The sequence below is a fragment of the Cetorhinus maximus genome, chromosome 18 (genome assembly GCF_964194155.1).
Source record: "Cetorhinus maximus chromosome 18, sCetMax3.hap1.1, whole genome shotgun sequence".
Lineage (NCBI taxonomy): Eukaryota > Metazoa > Chordata > Chondrichthyes > Lamniformes > Cetorhinidae > Cetorhinus > Cetorhinus maximus.
This window is the reverse complement of record NC_135896.1, coordinates 46,560,796-46,580,890: the sequence shown is the minus strand read 5'-3', so window position 1 is coordinate 46,580,890 and position 20,095 is coordinate 46,560,796. Positions and strand designations below refer to the sequence as shown.

General features: G+C 42.1%; 1 protein-coding gene across 1 annotated transcript in view; it reads left to right on the top strand.

The window, feature by feature from the left end:
• Positions 1 to 20,095, top strand: part of ddhd1b (DDHD domain containing 1b) — a 95,390-nt gene that overhangs the window by 12,781 nt on the left and 62,514 nt on the right. Inside the window, 3 exon segments of the mRNA XM_078562610.1 lie at positions 6,035 to 6,208; positions 11,954 to 12,055; positions 13,184 to 13,312. Of these exon segments, the coding sequence (XP_078418736.1) occupies positions 6,035 to 6,208; positions 11,954 to 12,055; positions 13,184 to 13,312 (405 nt within the window).

The following is a 20,095-nucleotide window of genomic DNA, read 5'->3' as shown; positions in this document are numbered from 1 at the left end:
AGGGGAGAAGAAACTCTATACAATGAGTTTTGCATGCTGAAATGTTGCTGATGTACCGGAAGGTGGCCCCAAGTGCTTCACCTTAAAAAGACAAAACGATAGATGCCAAACAGCAGGGGGAAATAGAAATGGCTAGTCTGAGGTGAAGGAGTTTGATTGCCTTTATTTGGTATGCGACTGGCTCCTCACATGGTTTATTATTTAAACGTTGTAATTACAATTTTTCAGGGGTGAATTTCAGTATTCTGGTGTAGGGGATTAGAACATGGCAAGCATCAAGATCTCCCAGTAAAAAGCTGAGTAAAATCCAACTGTCTTGTGCCACCAATATGTCTAAGCCTCAACTGCACTAGCAACATTTTTCTTGTATGTCAATTATTGCTAAGTGAAATTAGCAGTTAGGTTCATTGGAAACTATGCAAACTTATTTTGTATAGGATCCTTGCATCTTGCAGAGTGAGCTTTCATCTCAAGTCAGGGCTGAGTCATAGAATCACAGAAATTTTACAGTGCAAGAGGAGGCCATTTGGCCTATCTTGTCTGCACCAGCTCTCCAAATGAGCAATTTATTTAGTGTCATTCTCCCGCCTTCTCCCCATAACTCTTCACATTGTTCCTTTTCAAATGACAATCTAATTCCCTTTCGAATGCCTCAATTGACCCTGCCTCCACCACACTCTCAGGCAATGCATTCCAGACCTTAACCACTCGCTTCATAAAAAGGATTTTTCTCAAAATCCCTTTCCTTCTTTTGCAAATTATTCCAAATCTCATTTTTGATCCTTTCACAAGTGAGAACAATTTCTCCTTATCTACTCTGCCCAGACCCCTCATGATCTTGAATATCTCTATCAAATCTCCTCTCAGCCCTAATTTCTCCAAGGAAAATAGTCCTAACTTCTCTAAGGTATCCTAAGTTCCTCACCCCTGCAAACATTGCTGTGAATCTTTTCAGCATTCTCTTCAATGCCTTCACATCTTTCCTGAAATGCTGCTCCCAGAACTGGATGCAGTACTTCAGCTGAGGCCGAACTAGTGTCTTATAAACTTGAACTTGAACCCAGGTTGCAGAAGCGAAAGCCTAGTATCTGTAATCAACTGCACCAACTAAATTCTTTCACTGATTGATTGTATTTTATAGGGATTCCTTATCACTTCCTTTGCTCTTCATGGTAGTTACAACATTGACAGTAGACTAGCTTGTGAGGTAAGGGGGAACAAGATCTGAAGATAACACTGAATTGTACCAGCCCTAGGAAGGTGGGCTGGGAGATGTGGGGGCTGGTAAAATTGTGGGGAACTAGGTCGGATTGGCTCCCCGACAATTCCATCATCAGGGCATTTTTAAAATTTATTTATGCGATGTGGGCATCCCTGGCTAGACCAGCATTTATTGCCCATCCTTAATTGCCCCTGAGAAGATGGTGGTGAGCTGCCTTCTTGAGCCGCTGCAGTCCCTGTGGTGTAGGCACACCCAAAGTGCTGTTAGGGAGGGAGTTCAGGATTTTGATCCAGCGAAGGAACGACGATATATTTCCAAGTGAGGATGGTGAGTGGCTTGGAGAGGGATTTCCAGGTGGTGGTGTTCCCATGTATCTCCTGCCCTTGTCCGTCTAGATGGTAGCAGTCGTAAATTTGGAAGATGCTGCCTAAGGAGCCTTGGTAAGTTTCTGCATTGCATCTTGTAGATGGTGCACACTGCTGCCACTGTTCGTCGATGGTGGCAGGAGTGAATGTTTGTGGAAGGGGTGCCAATCAAGCGGGCTGCTTTTTCCTGGATGATGTCAAGCTTCTTGAGTGTTCTTGGAGCTGCACTCATCCAGGCAAATGGAAAGTATTCCATCACACTCCTAACTTGTGCCTTGTAGATGGTGGACAGGCTTTAAGGAGTCAGGAGATGAGTTTCTCGCTACAGGATTCTTGGCCTCTGACCTGCTGTTGTGGCCACAGTATTTATACGGCTAATCCAGCTCAGTTTCTGGTCAATGGTAACCCCCCCCCCCCTCCCAGGATGTTGATAGTGGAGGTTTCAGTGATGGTAATGCCAGTGAATGTCAAGTGGTGATGGTTAGATTCTCTCTTGTTGGAAATGGTGATTGCTTGGCACTTGTGTGGCATGATTGTTACTTGCTACTTGTCAGCCCAAGCCTGGATATTGTCCAGGTCTTGCTGCATTTGGACATGTACTGCTTCAGTATCTGAGGAGTTGCGAATAGTGCTGAACATTGTGCAATCATCAGTGAACATCCCCATTCTGACCTTGTAATAGAAGGAAGGTCATTGATGGAGCAGCTGAAGATGGCTTGGCCTAGAATAATACCCTGATGAAGTCTTGCAGTGATGTCCTGGAACTGAGATGATTGACCACCAACAACCACAACCATCCTCCTTTGTACTAGGTATGATTCCAACCAGTGGAGAGTTTTTCCCTGATTCCCATTGACTCCAGTTTTGCTAGGGCTCATTGATGCCACACTCGGTCACTCTCGCCTCACCTCTGGAGTTCAGCTCTTTTGTCAATGTTTGACCCAAGGCTGTAATGAGGTCAGAAGCTGAGTTACCCTGGTGGAACCCAAACCGGGCGTCAGTAAGCAGGTTATTGCTAAGCAAGTGCCGCTTGATAGCACTGTTGATGACCCCTTTCATTACTTTACTGATGATCGAGAGCAGACTGATGGGGCAGTAATTGGTCAGGTTGGATTTGTCCTGCTTTTTGTATACAGGGCATACCTGGGCAATTTTCCACATAGCTGGGTAGATGTCGGTGTTGTAGCTATACTAGAACAGCTTGGCTGAGCGCAGCAAGTTCTGGAGTACAAGTCTTCAGCACTATTGCTGGAACATTGTCAGGGTCCATTGCCCTTGAAGTATCCCAGTACCTTCAGCCGTGGAGTAAATCGAATTGGCTGAAGACTGGCATTTGTGATGCTGGGGACCTCTGGAGGAGGCCGAGATGGACCGTGCACTCAGCACTTCTGGCTAAAAATTGTTGTGAATGCCTTATCTTTTGCATTGATGTGCTGTGCTTCCAGCATTGATGATGGGGATATTTGTGGAGCCTCCTCCTCCAGTGAGTTGTTTCTTGACAGAAATCTTTGTATCTGGCTACAGGTGAGGTCCCAGAGGACTGGAGAATGGCCAATGTTGTTCCATTGTTTAAGAAGGGTAGCAGGGATAATCCAGGAAATTACAGGCCAGTGAGCCTTACGTCAGTGGTAGGCAAATTATTGGAGAAGATTCTTTGTGACAGGATTTACTACCATTTGGAAGCAAATGGGCGTATTAGTGAGAGGCAGCATGGTTTTGTGAAGGGGAGGTCGTGTCTCACTAACTTGATCAAGTTCTTTGAGGAAGTGACAAAGATGATCGACGATGGAAAGGTAGTGGATGTTATATACATGGATTTCAGTAAGGCCTTTGACAAGGTCCCTCATGGCAGACTGGTACAGAAGGTAAAAGCACGGGATCAGAGGTGAGCTGGCAAGATGGATACAGAATTGGCTTGGCCATAGAAGACAGAGGGTAGCAGTGGAAGGGTGCTTTTCTGAATGGAGAGCTGTGACTAGTGGAGTTCCACAGGGATCAGTGCTGGGACCTTTGCTGTTTGTAGTATACATAAATGATTTGGAGGAAAATGTAAGTGGGCTAATTAGTAAGTTTGCAGACGACACTAAGGTTGCAGGAGTTGCAGATAGTGAAGAGGATTGTCAAAGGATACAACGGGATATAGATCGGTTGGAGACTTAGGCGGAGAAACGGCAGATGGAGTTTAATCCGGACAAATGCGAGGTAATGCATTTTGGAAGGTCTAATACAGGCAGGAATTATACAGTAAATGGCAGAACCCTTAAGTGCATTGACGGGCAGAGGGATCTTGGTGTACAGGTCCACAGGTCACTGAAAGTGGCAATGCAGGTGGATAAGGTAGTCAGGAAGGCATATGGCATGCTTGCCTTCATTGGCAGGGGTATTGAGTATAAAAGCTGAGAAGTCATGCTGCAGCTGTATAGAACCTTGGTTAGGCCACACTTAGAATATTGCGTGCAATTCTGGTCACCACATTACCAGAAGGATATGGAGGCGTTGGAGAGGGTGCAGAGGAGGTTTACCAGGATGCTGCCTGGTCTGGAGGTTATTAGCTATGAGGAGAGGTTGGAGAAACTGGGATTGTTCTCACTAGAGCGACAGAGATTGAGGGACGACTTGATAGAAGTTTACAAAATTATGAGTGGCATGGACAGAGTAGATAGTCAGAAGCTTTTTCCCAGGGTGGAAGAGTCAATTACTAGGGGACATAGATTTAAGGTGAGAGGAGAAAACTATAGAGGAGATGTGCGGGGCAAGTCTTTTACGCAGAGGGTAGTGAGTGTCTGGAATTCGCTGCCAGAGGAGATGGTGGAAGCAGGTACGATAGTGCTGTTTAAGAGGCAGCTTGACAAATACATGAATAGGATGGGAATAGAGGGATACGGACCCCGGAAGTGCACAATGTTTTAGTTGATGGGCAATATGGTCGGCGCAGGCTTGGAGGGCCGAAGGGCCTGTTCCTGTGCTGTACTTTTCTTTGTTCTTTGTTTAATTGTCTACCACCATTCGTGACTGGATGTGGCAGGACTGCAGAGCTTAAGTGTGATCTGTTGGTTGTGGAATCGCTTAGCTCTGTCAATCACATGCTGCTTAAGCTGTTTGGGACTCAAATAGTCTTGTGTTGTAGCTTCACCAGGTTGACACCTCATTTTTAGGTATGCCTGGTGCTGCTTCTGACATGCCCTCCCGCACTCTTCATTGAACCAGGGTTGACCCCCTGGCTTGGTGGTAATAGTAGAGTGGGGAATATGCCGGACCGTGAGATTACAGATTGTGGTCGAGTACAGTGCTGCTGCTGATGGCGCACAGTGGCTCATGGATGCCCAGTCTTGAGTTGCTGGATCTATTCGAAGTCTATCTCATTTAGCACGGTGGTAGTGCCCCAAAACACAATTTTACTGATGGCAGGACTGGAAAGGGATAGGCTGTCTGCACGTTAAAGGCCCAATTAAGGGCTGTCTTACATTGCCATTGGCATTTTGCTGATGGTAGGGCGATCCCCACAGCACAGGGTGTTGATTAAGTGGAAGCCGCTTTCCAGTGGCAGAGTGGGGAAGACTCCATGGGCCAAAGAAGGGGCCAGGGGTAGGGAAGGCAGCACCGATGGCTCCAAAGACCTGCCTGGAGGGGTTTGCTCTTCAACCCTCTGCCCAGTAAATGTCTCTAAATGTTTTCAATTTGTTTATTCTGCTTACCTCCCTAATTGCCAAGGTCTCCTGCATTTAAAAGCAGACCATCTCGCCATGTAGTGGTACTGAGGCTTCAGAGCCCTGTGATCAGGCCGACAGCATGGGGCACCCACCCACTGAGCTTCGTTGGATGGTAGTCCTGCAGCCGGCCAGTTAGGAGGCCAATTGAGGTAAAATTGCCAAGCGGGTCCCATTGCTGACAAGTTTAGCTTTGGGGCTCACTTTTCACCTCTATGTCATTCACCTGGGAAAATTCAAGCCAACATTTCTTATACTACTTGGTGAGAGGAGGCTCCTCCAGAAATGGAACATTTGCTTTGAAACTCTCCTGTCAAGAAACTAGCAGTTTGAAAACAAACTGTCAATCTTGCTGGGATGTGATCATCGAATAGTCACTCCCAATCACTTAACAGAAACCATTGTCAGTCCACTTATTAAAAATAAGATCTCTTAGAAATAATTAAATAGAAAATTAGTTACCTGTGTGTCTTTTTTTTTATGTTCTGGACTGCACAATTTAGTTGCAGACTCGCCTTTTCTCCCTCTTCTTCTCCCTTTTCCCAATTCCGTTGTTCCAGTAACATGAAACAAAAACAGAAAATCCAGCAGGTCAAGCAGCATCTGTAGTGAAAACAGTTGCAATACTTTGATTTTTTATTTTTCCAGCATATTTAAGAAGAAAAGTTCAGGGAATTTGGAACGTGCTAGATTTTGCTTTCTGCAATTAACTATGCTTGTGTTGCCATTTGACTTTGCAGAACCTGATATGATTGTTGTCATGCGTGGCCAGTGGTTTGTTGATGGTACGTGGCAACCTTTGGAAGAGGAAGACAGTGATCTGATTGAAGCTGAACACCTAAAACGTTTTCGGGGTCAACAGATGCATGATGCATTTGAACTGGATGTAGCTAGACCTATGGATAGTAAAGATGGTAAGACAAAGAAAGCCTGTAATCCTAACTTCAGTTTCACAATGCACTCTTTCTGAAAGCAAGGCTGGAATTTTTCAGCCTTGTTTATTATTTGAACACAGTAGCTATTCATTATTTGAAATTAGAAATATTTCTAATTTGATGTTTGTGAACTGCAGCCCTGACCTTTGCTGAATGTACTATGAAGCTAGAAGTTGACTTGTTTCATGTAAGGCATTAAAAGTTTTGCAGGGCAATAGATGTGACTTTTTTTTATTTATTCATGGGATGTGGGCATCACTGGTAAGACCAACATTAATTGTCCATTCCTAATAGCCCTTGAGTAGACAGTAGTGAGCCCCTTCTTGAACTGTTGCAGTCCGTTTGGTAAAGATACTCCCACAGTGCTGTTAGGGAGGGAGCTCCGGGATATTGACCCATTGATGATGAAAGCATGACAACACAGCTCCAGTCAGGATAGTGTGTGATTTAGAGGGAAAATTGAAGGTGGTTGTGTTCCAATGCTCTCTAGAATCTAGCAACAATAATGAAGAGGATAATTTTATTTTAGTAATATTTTTAAATAATAAATTAACTTAGGGTAGAATAACATTTCTTGCCTCTCATATTTTGGTAATTATCCAGAAAAAACATCTTTTGAGATTAGAAAAGAAATTACAACTTGTATCCCCTAACTTCCCTTTCAATTTTGCTTAGGTAAGAAATAAATAAAACTGGGGACAGAGGTTCACGTATTTTAAGGCACCTTTGTCAGTGCTGAGCCAATAAGTTAACTGCTCTCATTTGATTCAGTTTAGTTAGTAAATCATGCTAGAAAGGTTAACAAGCTAGAGCAATATTTGGACAATATAGAAAGTTTGCAACAGAACAGAATTCTAAAAATGTGAAACTTAATAAAAATGAAATGGAGGCTTTAAATTAAAATTATAGAGAAAATAAAAGCACACCATTGATTTACTAGACTTTTATCGCCAGCTCTCCATTTATAAAGGAATATTATCACAAATAACCATGACATTTTACGAGTATTGATAGGAATTTGGATGTGCTGCCGGGTATCTTCTCTGATTCAGTGCTGTCACTCATTCTTGTAAGTAGTGTCGATGCCTTCTTATCGAAGTTCATTCCTACTGCTCCACATCCAGTAGTGTGCTAACAGCACCTGGGAGCTTAACAATGACGCTCCTTCATTCTGGACTGACTGATGCATGTGCATTCCTTCAATTTCTCCAAACCTGGACTGAATTAACAATAGATATTATGCTGGCTTGATTCGTATGCTGCTTTATTTTATAGTAGACTAAACATAGAACAGAAAATTCTGGAAACACTCAGCAGGTCAAGTGGCATCTGTGGAGAGAAAAACAGAGTTAATGTTTCAGGTTGACAACCTTTCAGTTCTGATGACGGGTTCGTCAACTCATCAGCTCTATCCTTCATGAAAAAAATCAAGAGAAAAGCAATGAGCCAATTAGTGTTTAAATCCACTAAGTTTTAATTGAATTTCATTCAAATACAGAATTCTTTTGAAAAGGGTCCATTTCAAACTATCCATTCCATTTTTCCGTTGTTTTTCTAAATATCTGTTATATTTTTGCATCTCTTAAGAAATGATGCATGAACTACTTAATTTGTTTTTGGCTATTCTTTAAACTGAAAAATTATTTTTGGATTCTTTCTGTGAGCTGGAATGTTATGAATCAAATCAACTGTGCATTGGAATAAACGTCCATACCTTACTTCAATCCTAATTGTCAAGGGTCTTGTCAGATTTGGTGAAAATCAGATTTATATGTTGGGTTTTCCACCAAATTTCAGGAGATATCTTCTGTCACTGACTTGGTGCCTTTTAATAAGTAACGTCAAAGTGACTGATTTGGATTCTGAGTTTGTATTTAGAAAACTGACAAAATGGGAACTCTTTTTAAATTTTGCATAGATCCATAACACCCCCACCCACTAAAAAGCTGGATTTGAGGTTGGATCACAAGGTGCCAACACTTAGATTCTGTGCTGTTTTACTGATTTTAATACTTTTTTACAGAAGCTCTTGTCTAAATGCAAAAAATTTCAAAGTAGGTACTTTTTTTATGCTATAACAACTTTGTCTGTACCTTTTTTAAAAAACATAACTTCTCTCAGTACTCTGTGCAGAGGCTTTTATATAAAAAGAAATTCTAGAAACAAAATGGAGCGAAGAGCAGCGACGGTATCATTACCTTTGTGAGTGTTCACATTTATTTATGTTTCATCAATGCACCTAGTTAGTGGAGATATGAAGTCACTAGCTTGACCCTATCTCACTGGTATCTGAATAAACAGGATAGTCAAATTTCTTTCAGGTGTCCAGATAACTGCATTATCCTTATGAACCCTTTCTGTCACCTCATCAAAGCACTCAATCAAGTTAGTTAAACACTATTTGCCTTTAATAAATCCATGTTGGCGTTCCTTAATCAATCCACATTTGTCCAACTGATTCATTCCTGGATTATTGTTTCTAAAAGCTTTCCCATGGCTGTGGTTAAACTGTCTGGCCTAGTTGCTGGGTTTATCCTTGCACTCTATTTTGAGCAATAGTATAACATTTGTAATTTTCCATCCCTCTGGCCCCATGCCCGTATTTGAAAATTGTGATCAGTGCCTCTGAAATTTCTACCTTTACCTCCCTCAGCATCCTCGCTGCATTATCCGGTCCTGGTGACTTATCAGCTTTAAGTACAGCCAGCCTTTCTAATGCTGCCTCCTTTATCAATTTTCTCCTCTTTGACTATGACTTTGGCAGCACCTTCTTCTTTGGTAAAGACAGATACAAAGTGCTCATTTATTACCTCAGCCATCCCCTCTGCCCCATGCATGGATTCCCATTTAGGTCCCTAATCCGCCTCAGCAATCTTCATACTACATTTTTACTATTTATATGCCTACAGAGGCTTTTTGATTGCTTTTTATGTTAGCTGCCAGTCTGTTTTCATACTCATTCTTTGCCTCTCCAGCATTGTGATGATTAAACTTACTGTGGTCACTTGCATGGAATTTTTTGACATCCACAGGTTTTGCAATTTCTGCCATAGTTAAAGACAGAAGAATTCCTCATTTGTTCACTGCGTCCATCAATTCTTTTAAACATAATTTAGACACACTGTCATCTAGGCAGACTTTTTTTTATAATAATATGCTATGCATATCCAACATGATTTGGATTAAATAGTAGCAGTTCCACATAATTGAAGAAATGTGCTTAAGTGTAAGATGAACACAATATGAACCAAATCAACTTTTTAAAAAATTGTCAATACATATGCATGATAGTTGGTAAAATTATGTTGTAGAAATGCTTCATTTGTTTTGTCTAGCCATTTGCATGCACATTGTTTGCCTATGTCATCAACTATCTTTTAAAGATGGGAGGGAGATTTTTCTGTAAATGGAAACTTAAGATAATATAATACCCACAAGTTGAAGATAAAGGTATTTTTAATGCAGAAGACTAGGTTGTCTCCATTTATTTAACTTCTATATATCTGAATAAAAAGGAATTCCAAATGATCAGTCCAGCAATAGCCTTAACTAGCTTGTTGAAGGTTGCTTGAATATAAATTTTTAATAGCTTGGTTTTCCAGTTTCCTTAATCATGCTACTGTGTAACTTTTGAAATTCAGCTTATCACAGTTGATATAATTGGTGACCAGGGAGAATGCTTTTGCTGGTTCTTTTAAAGGTTTTCTGGATAATTCTGCTTGATGTTATGCACGCCATCAGTTAAATTTGTCTTTCAAATTTGCACAGAATTTTGCCTTTTGAACAAAATACATATTTTACAAAGCAAAATGTTAATTTGTTTATGATGACTACTGTTGAAGACACGTTAATTGTTTAACCTTTTGTTTCTCTTATATAAGTGAGTAGATTTAGTTTTGGCCAAATCTGTTAATATATAAACCAGGTCTGAAAGCATTTTTAAGAGTATGTATGTGAAAAATAGCAGCTTTGTTTTATGAATCAAATATAATCAGTATTTATTGTCAAACACGTGGACCTAAACCACACAGCCAGAAAAGATGCAGAATCTATCCCACTGTGTGCTGCATTACTTGATCTCCGCAGTTCTGGTGGGAATGCTTCAATTAGTGTCAGTACTCCTGGGCTTAGAAAGGTTCAGCTGTAATGCTGTAATACCTGAGCTCACATAAAGACTGGTCACTTAGTTGAGATATTGGAGGGTAGGAAACATCAGTGGAATTGTACCTCAGCATGAATTTGCACTTTTCGAGAGCTAGGAAAGAAAATTAGGGATGCAGTTGGTGAATTAAGAAAAATAAAAACTAAGTGAAGAATCTTGAGCACAACAAAATTCACCACAACTCTTAATTGCAAGGTATTGGTATACAAATATTTAATAGCATCAATTACCTTCAGGTTATAATTCATTTTAATCATACAGATGGTCACAGCTGTTTCTATTGAGTACACTGTTGACTATCACTCTGTGTACCCAAACTATTTTTAGTGCATGTTTCTGAATTCCATCAGGCTAACTCACTGACTCAGATCAATATCAAATTCAAATGTCTTGCTCACTTTAATTGACAGCTACTAATCGCTGAATAAAGCCTTGACTATTTAGCTGTGTTCCTTGATAACAACTACGAGGAAAAATAAACATTCTAGTTATATCAGGAGCATATGAGTTGTATCCAGCTATTTGATTTAGTCCTTTGAATAATGGAGAATATCTTTAATTTCTACATTTTTTTACTCAATTTACCTATCACTAACTCCAATAGTTATTCAAAAGTGTGTGTTGCATAAAACTTCATTGTGCTTTAAAACTAAGCCTAAAGCATCCTGGAGTTAATTCCATGATTTTGTGTTCCCAAAGGGAACATGTTGAAAAGTAGAAGTTGTAGACAGGACTATAACTTTCTACCCCTGTGACTCTGACCTACACCCCTGGGAGTGTAGGATCTGAGATGTTGAGAAATGTTGAGACTGACAGAGTGAAGGGAACAGGAGGAGAGAAATAACTTGAAATGCTGACTGCCAGTTGCTAGAGCTTGATTAATTTTTTTTTAAACTACAAATTCTCTTCTCTAACATGAGTAGATAGTGTGTTTGGTATATGTCAGCTAGCCTGATGACATTTTGTGTGTGTGTTCGTTCTCATGGATAACCTGTAATAAAATACCCTAACTGAATAAATTAGTACTTTCTGTAAAACTTTTAATGAAGTTTTTAGTTATTCTACTTTTCAATAGACAAAGCAATCATAAGCTGTTGCAATACCTTTCTTCAAACAAAAACTAGATTTGAGCCATTGCTGTGCTGATTGTATATCTGACTGCACTTTATTGTAAAAAGTAGAGACTAATGGAACTCCAACAATAACAACTGTGTAATTTCTCAAGAAAGCAGTGTCTGGACAATTGCTGGTGACCTGGAAATTGCACAGTTAAACCACAATTCACATAAAACTTCAGATATCATAGATCATGAATCAAATGTCAAATTGTATTCTCATTTGTAGGTAAGATCTAATTTGTGCTTAATTTTTACATAACTTTCTTAGAAATAATTTAGGATTTCTGTACAAGTGCACCAATATGGTATGGATAGAATTTTTTTTAATTATCAGAAAACTTTTTAGTTTGAAAGCCTAGAATGTATTTTGATTTTGAGACCTTACTCTGAAGATCAGTTGAGTGATCACAAAATCCATGAAGTTCACTTTTTTTGCTTTGTTAGTTTTCTACCAACTCCCTCCTTTCTACCTTTCCTTTCTGTTCAAATGGAGAGGATATAAGGAAAGTACAGCCACTGCATGTAACAAAAGAAAGCGTTGCCAAGGTATAGTATAGATTACTCTGTACAGCTTTGCTATTGGTTAGAAGAGCTTTTCAAGCAGTATTTACTGTCCTCTCCTCCTGAATCTGTGATGGTACCCAAAGTAAGGCTTCTGGAATTTGAAATTATTTCCCCACCCTCTCATCAATGTTCTGCCCCATAGAAAACCTGCTCTATAAATTCATTATTATGTGCTTCAGTTGTAACCTTTAGGAACTTGTGGCTGGCATCTTGATGATTACATGATTTTCTGGTCCCACCCACAACGGGAATCATCGTGGGCTGTCTGGATAATTTCACAGACCAGCCAAAGGTCCATTGACTTCAGGTGGGAATTTCTGGTCCCGCAGCGGGTGGGGCTGGAAAATCCCAGCCATGCTGTTTGGCTTTTAGTGCATGGCTCCGCCAGGAATATAGTAGCAAGGTTGATTCCTTAAATGGAGATTTCCACATCATGAACTGTTCAATCAGGAATATTTATAATTGGTCACTTAATGTTGCTAGTCCTATTAGGATGGAAGTTATTTATGACTGGTCTTGTAAAATGACTGAACAGCTAGACATTTTATGTTGCCATGAAGACTTTGACAGAATTGGACAATTAGCTCAATTGTGTACTAAAACATACTTCCATTGCACAAGTTCTCTTCCGTAACTTGAGACTTGCAACGTATTCATTACTTGCCTGTAAATTATAGTGCTGACTGCAAAAGACTTGTTTGTCTTCAATCCTAATTGTTTGCTATCTTACCACCTCCAAGTGCATCCACAGTCTGAACTCTGTATGTGTATGTGTATGTAGAGAGGTTATGTGGCTTTGACAGTATGTCTTTCAGACAAGAGTGTCTTGTTCTCTCTTATCTCCCTCCCATCAGAAAAAGTACTGAAGGACAAAACAATTTTATTGTGCAAGAATCCTGGAAATGTTTAACAGTTCATGAAGTGCTTCCTCTTGTCTGTATTTATTTACTAATAAACCTCTAGATTTGGAATGTCCCTTAATGACTGCATGTATTTTGACCACATTTTTCACTAGCCAAAGTTAACAGTTTTACATATCTGCTTTATAAAGAGCAGGCAAATCTGTATCTTGTGTTTTATTAACATTTTAAATATATTTATCGGTCGCAGCTATACACAGCTTGAAGCTCAGCCGCAACCATGTGGACTGGTACAGCGTGGATGAGGTTTATCTGTACAGTGACACAACCACATCCAAAATTGCCAGGACGGTTACTCAGAAATTGGGATTTTCCAAAGGTACACTTTGATCAAAAAACATTTTGCTTTACTAATTACTTTATGTTAATGTTCTGAATTTTTGAGAGCAAGTTAAATAAGTTAAACTTGCCTACATAACGTTAATTTGATTTCTAAAAATATTTTTAAAGGGTTAATAATGTTGAACATATTTTTAACTGTTAAAATGTAAGTTGGTTTTTACCTTGGGAGAAGAATGGGCTTGCATAACTGCTGGCTATTTCACAATCCCTGGTCACAGACAATGTTTCCATCAAGTTAATCATAAACAAGAGCCTGAGCCAAACAGTACCTGTAAAATTGACACAATATTATACAACATTTCCAAAATAATTTTTATATTGATACTACATCATTTTTCAAATGAAACTAAAAGCTGGGTATGTTCATCAGCTTGGCTGTTGCTAGCTTAGGCTGCCCATTCGGTAGTGGATTGCAGTACCTGAATTCACAACTTCCAAACTGCTTTCCTGCACACCTCTGTAACTGATTGCAGATTCATCAACCAGAAAAATTATGACAGGGTTCATTGACGAGCTGTTCTTATATACAGCCTTCGAGCAGTTCAAAGTGGCACTGATGGAGACATTGGAGCAGCCCACCTGTTGACCTCCTTTGTCCTCTAATGGAACATAACATAAGAAATAGGAGCAAGACTAAGCCATTCACCACCAACCCCCACTCTCCCCAAGCCTGCTCCATCAGTCAGTAAGATCATGGCTGATCTGATGTGGCTTTAACTCCACTTTCTTGCTTGGCCTCCCATAACCCCTGACTCCCTTGTTGACCAAAAATCTGTCTAACTCAGCCTTGAATATATTCATAACTCAGCCCCCACTGTTTTCTGGGCAAGAGCATTCTAAAGATTAGTGACCCTCTGAGAGAAGAAATTCCTCCTCACCTCCATCTTAAATTGGAGATCCTTTATTTTAAAACTCTGTCCCCTAGTTCTAGATTCCTCCATGAGAGAAAACATCCTCTCAGCATTTATCCTGTCAGGTCCCTTCAGAATTTTAAGTTTCAATAAGATCACCTCTCATTCTGCTGAACTACAATGAGTATAGGCCCAATCTGTTTAACCTTTCCTCATATGACAACCCCTGCATCCCAGGAATCAGCCTGTGAATCTTCTTTGAGCTGCTTCCAAGCAAGTATGTACATCCTTAAGTAAGGTGACCAAAACTGTATACCGTATTCTAGGTGTGGTCTCACCAACGTCCTATACAGTTGTAGCATGTGTTACCTACTTTAATTCTTCATTCCCCTTGCAATAAAGGCCAACATTCCATTTACCACCTTAATTATTTGCTGTACCTGCATGCTGACTTTTTGTAATTCATGTACAAGGACACCTAGGTCCCTCTGTGCGTCAGCATTCTGCAGTCTCTCTCCATTTAAATAAATCTCTGCTTTTCCATTCTTCCTGCCAGAGCTCACATTTACCAACATTATACTTCATCTGCAAAATTTTTACCCACTCGCTTAACCTATCTATATCACTCTGCAGTTTCTGTATTCCCCTCAGCTTGCTTTTCTACCTGTCTTTGCATTATCAGCAAATTTGGGGAGGTGATGACGTAGTATTGTCACTGGACTAGTAATCCAGAGACCCAGGGTAAATGCTCTGGGGACCCAGGGTTGAATCCCGCCATGGCAGATGATGGAATTTGAATTCAATAAATATCTGAAATTAAAAGTCTAATGATGACCATGAAACCATTGTTGACTGTTGTGAAAACCCTCTCACTAATGTCCTTTAAGGAAGGAAATCTGTCGTCCTTACCTGGCGAGACCTACATGTGACTCCAGACCCACAACAATGTGGTTGACTCTTAAATGCCTTCTGAAATGGGCTAGCAAGTCACTCAGTTGTATCAAACCGCTACAAAGTCACAGAAAGGGATGAAACCAGACGGACCATCCAGCATCAACCTAGGCACCGGAAACAACAAAGGCAAACTCAGCCCTATCGACCCTGCAAAGTCCTCTTTACTAACACCTGGGGGCTAATGCCAAAATTGGGAGAGCTGTCTCAGACAAGTCAAGCAACAGCCTGACACAGCCATCCTCATGGAATCATACCTTACCGATAATGTCACAGACACCACCATCACCATCGCTGGGTATGCCCTGTCCCACTGGCAGAACAGACCCAGCAGAGGTGGTGGCATACTGATATACAGTCAGGAGGGAGTTGTTCTGGGAGTCCTCAACATCGACTCCAGACCCCATGAAGTTTCATGGCATCAGGTCAAACATGGGCAAGGAAACCTGCGGATTACCACATACTGCCCTCCCTCAGCTGATGAATCAGTGCCCCTCCATGTTGAACACCACTTGGAGGAAGCACTGAGGGTGGCAAGGGCACAGAATGTACTTTGGGTGGGGTACCTCAATGTCCAGCATCATGAGTGGTTCAGTAGCACCACTACTGACCAAGCTGGCTGAGCCCTAAATGACATAGCTGCTAGACTGGGTCTGCGGCAGGTGGTGAGGGAACCAACAAGAGGGAAAAACATACTTGACCTCATCCTCTCCAACCTGCCTGCTGAAGATGCATCTATCCACGAGAGCATCGGTAGGACTAACCACCACAAGGACTGACAGTCATTGTGGAGGCGAAGTCCCGCCTTCATATTGAGGATACCTCCATCGTGTTGTGTGGCACTACCACCGTGCTAAATGGGATGGATTTTGAACAGGTCTAGCAACTCGAGGCTGGGCATCCATGAGGCACAGTGGGCCATCAGCAGCAGCAGAACTGTACTCGAACGCAATCTGTAACCTCATGGGCCACCACTCTACTATTACCATCAAGCCAGGGGATCAACCCTGGTTCAATGAAGAATACAGGAGGGCATGCCAGGAGCAGAACCAGGCATAGCTAAAAATGAGGTGGCAACCTGGTGAAGCTATAACACAGGACTACTTGCGCGCTAAACAGTATAAGCAGCAAGTGATAGATAGAGCTAAGCACAACCAACAGATCAGATCTAAGCTCTGCAGCCCTGCTACATCCAGTTGTAAATGGTGGTGGACAATTAAACTACTCACTGGAGGAGGCGGCTCCACAAGTGTCCCCATTCTCAATGATGGAGGAGCCCAGCATGTCAGTGCAAAAGATAAGGCAGAAGCATTTGCTACAATCTTCAGCCAGAAGTGCCAAGTGGATGATCCATCTCGGCATCCTCCGGAGGTCCCCAGCATCACAGATGCCAGTCTTCAACCGATTCGATTCACTCCATGTGATATCAAGAAACGGCTGAAGGCACTGAATAGTGCAAAGGCTATGGGGCCTGACAGTGTTCCGGCAGTAGTACGGAAGACTTGTGCTCCAGAGCTTTCTGTGCCCCTAGCCAAGCTGTTCCAGTACAGCTACAACACTGACATCTACCCACCTTGTGTTGTGTGGCACTACTGATATACTGATATACAGTCGGGCAGGAGTTGCTCTGGGAGTCCTCAACATCGACTCCAGACCCCATGAAGTCTCATGGCATCAGGTCAAACATGGGCAAGGAAACCCGTACACAAAAAGCAGGACAAATCCAACTCAGCCAATTACCGCCCCATCAGTCTACTCTCAATTATCAGTAAAGTAATCGAAGGGGTCGTCAACGGTGCTGTCAAGTGGCACTTGCTTAGCAATAACCTGCTCACTGACACACAGTTTAGGTTCCGCCAGGGCCACTCAGCTTTTGACCTCATTACAGTCTTGGTTCAAACATGGACAAAAGAGCTGAGCTCCTGAGGTGAGGTGAGAGTAACTGCCCTTGACATCAAGGCCACATTTGACCAAGTGTAGCATCAAGGAGCCCTAGCAAAACTGGAATCAATGGGAATCAGGAGGAAAACTCTCTGTTGGTTGGAGACGTACCTCGCATGAAGGAAGATGGTTGTGGTTGTTGGAGGCCAGTCATCTCAACTCCAGGATATCACTTGCAGGAGTTTCCAAGGGTAGTGTACTGGACCTGACCATCATCAGCTGCTTCATCAATGACCTTCCTTCCATCATAAGGTCAGAAGTGGGGAGGTTCGCTGATGATTACACAATGTTCAGCACCTTTTGCGATTCCTCAGATACTGAAGCAGTACATGTCCAAATGCAGCAAGACCTGGACAATATCCAGGCTTGGGCTGATAAGTGGCAAGGAACATTTGTGCCGCACAAGTATCAAGCAATGATCATCTCCAACAAGAGAGAATCCAACCATCACCCTTTGATGTTCAAGGGCATTATCATCACTGAATCCCCCACCATCAACATCCTGGGAGTTACCATTGACCAGAAACTGAACTGAACTAGCCATATAAATACTGTGGCTACAAGAGCAGGTCAGAGGCTAGGATTCCTGTGACAAGTAATTCATCTCCTGACTCTCGCGCCCCCCCCCCCCCCCCCAAAAAAAAGCCTATTCACCATCTACAAGGCACAAATCAGGAGTGTGATGGAATACTCCCCACTTGCCTGGATGAGTGCAGCTCCCACAAACTCAAGAAGCTTGACATCGTCCAGGACAAAGCAGTCCGCATGATTGGCACCGCATCCACAAACATTCACTCCTTCCACCACTGACACACAGTAGCAGCAGTGTGTACCATGTACAATATGTATTGCAGGAATTCACCAAGGTTCCTTCGACAGCATCTTCTAAACCCACAACCACTACCATCTAGAAGGACTAGGATAGCAGATACATGGGATCACCACCACCTGGAAGTTCCCCTGCAAGTCACTCACCAGCCTGACTTGGAAATATATCACCATTCCTTCACTGTGACTGGGTCAAAACCCTGAAACTCCCTTCCTGACAGCACTATGGGTGTACCTACACCACATGGACTGCAGCAGTTCAGGAATGCAGCTCACCACTACCTTCTCAAGGGCAACTAGGGATGGGCAATAAATACTGGCCCAGCCAGTGAAGCCCACATCCCATGAATGAATTTTTTTTTTAATTGTCTACAACGCAGTTGCTCCCTTCATCCAGGTCATTAATGTAGATCAGAAATATTTGAGGTGCCCAGCACTGACCCCTGCAGCGCTCCGCTAGTTACAGTTTGTCACCCTGAAAATGACATATTTGCCCCCACTCTGTTTCCTGTTAGTTAGCCAGTCCCCTTTCCATGCTCATATAGCACCCTCAACACCATGCACTCTTATCTTGTCTAGTAACTTTTTATGTGGCACCTTATGGAATGCCTTTTGGAAATCCAAATACACTGCATATACTGGTTCCCCTTTATCCACTCTGCTTGTCACATCCTCAAAGAACTCTAGTAAATTTGTCAAACTTGAATTCCCTTTCAGGAAACCATTACTCTACTTGATTGTATTATAATTTTCTAAATGTCCTGCTACTACGTCTTTAATAATGGATTCTAGCATTTTCCCAATAACAGATGTTAGGCTAAATGATCTATATAGTTTCCTGCTTTCTTGAACAGAACTGTTACATTTGCAGTTTTCCAATCTGCTGGGACCTTTCCAGAGTCTAAGGAATTTTGGAAGATTACAACCAATATCCACTATCACTGCAGCCACTTTTAAGATCCTAGGATGCAGGTCATCGGGTCCAAGGACTTGTCAGTATTTAGTCCTATTTCACAATACTATCACTCGAGAGAAAGTTATTGTTCTTAGTTCAGGTCCCAGCCTTGGGCACCTTGTAACCACGTCTCTGCACTGGCTATTATATCATACTCATTTATTTCTATTTGTGCTGCCAGCTCATCCATCTTGCTATGAATGCTGAGAGTGTTCAGATAAAGAGCCTTTAATTCTTCCTTTTTGTCAATTTTGCTTACTGTGACCTTATTTGCTTTGTTGCTTCCTGTCATACTCTCTTTAATTTTCCAAGTCTCCCCTCATGTGAGCCCCCACTGTCATACTGCCTCTGCAACTATTTTGATTAAGTCCCTCTCTATAGCCCTAGTTGTATGATTCACCAGGACACTGGTCCCAGCATGGTTCAAGTAAAGTTTGTCCCGATGTTGCACCTCCCACTTTCCCCAGTACTGGTGCAAGTGCGCCATGGGAAGAATTTTCTCCCCGTCAGGGGGGTTGGGTGGGAGCGGACGCAGGTGGGCGCTGCCATTTTACATGAGCAGGCGAATTAAGTCCGTCCAGCGTGACGCGCGCCCGGAAGCGCTGAGCTCTACCTGTGCGGGTGGGGAGTGCACTCTTCCACACACGCACGAAAGAGCACAGAAATCTCCAAGGCACAGAGCTGCCTCAAAGAATATTTTAAGTTCTGAAATTTTTAATAAAGAAAAAAAATTTAAGACATGTCCCCTCATGTGAAAGTATCACATGAGCTTGGACATGTCGATTAATGTTATTAAAAATTTTAATAAAACTTTAAATACCTTCATGAAACCTCATCCCGCCCATGGATGAGGTTCCATGATAAATGTGAAGGCCGCCTGGGCTCTTCACCTGCCTACCAACCTTAAGGTTGGACAGGCAGCTCAGCTTATTGTTTAAATTGATATTTAAATGGTCTTAATAGGCCTTTGACAGTGCGGCGGGCGTGCAGCCAAGTCGGCTGCGTGCCCGCCAAACTGAGAAACCAAATGATGCACGGTGACGTCGGGACGCATGCCCAATGCTACTACAAGTCTTTTTACGTGCCGGCGAGTGGGCCCCGCCCCCGCTCGCCATCCCGAAAATTCTGGTCATGAATCAAAACTTAACAGAGTTTGAGCCAGACATTCGACACTCTGATCCTAATTATTCTGTGCCAATTTGCTCGTAGCTTAATAAAGGGACTGGAAAATTAG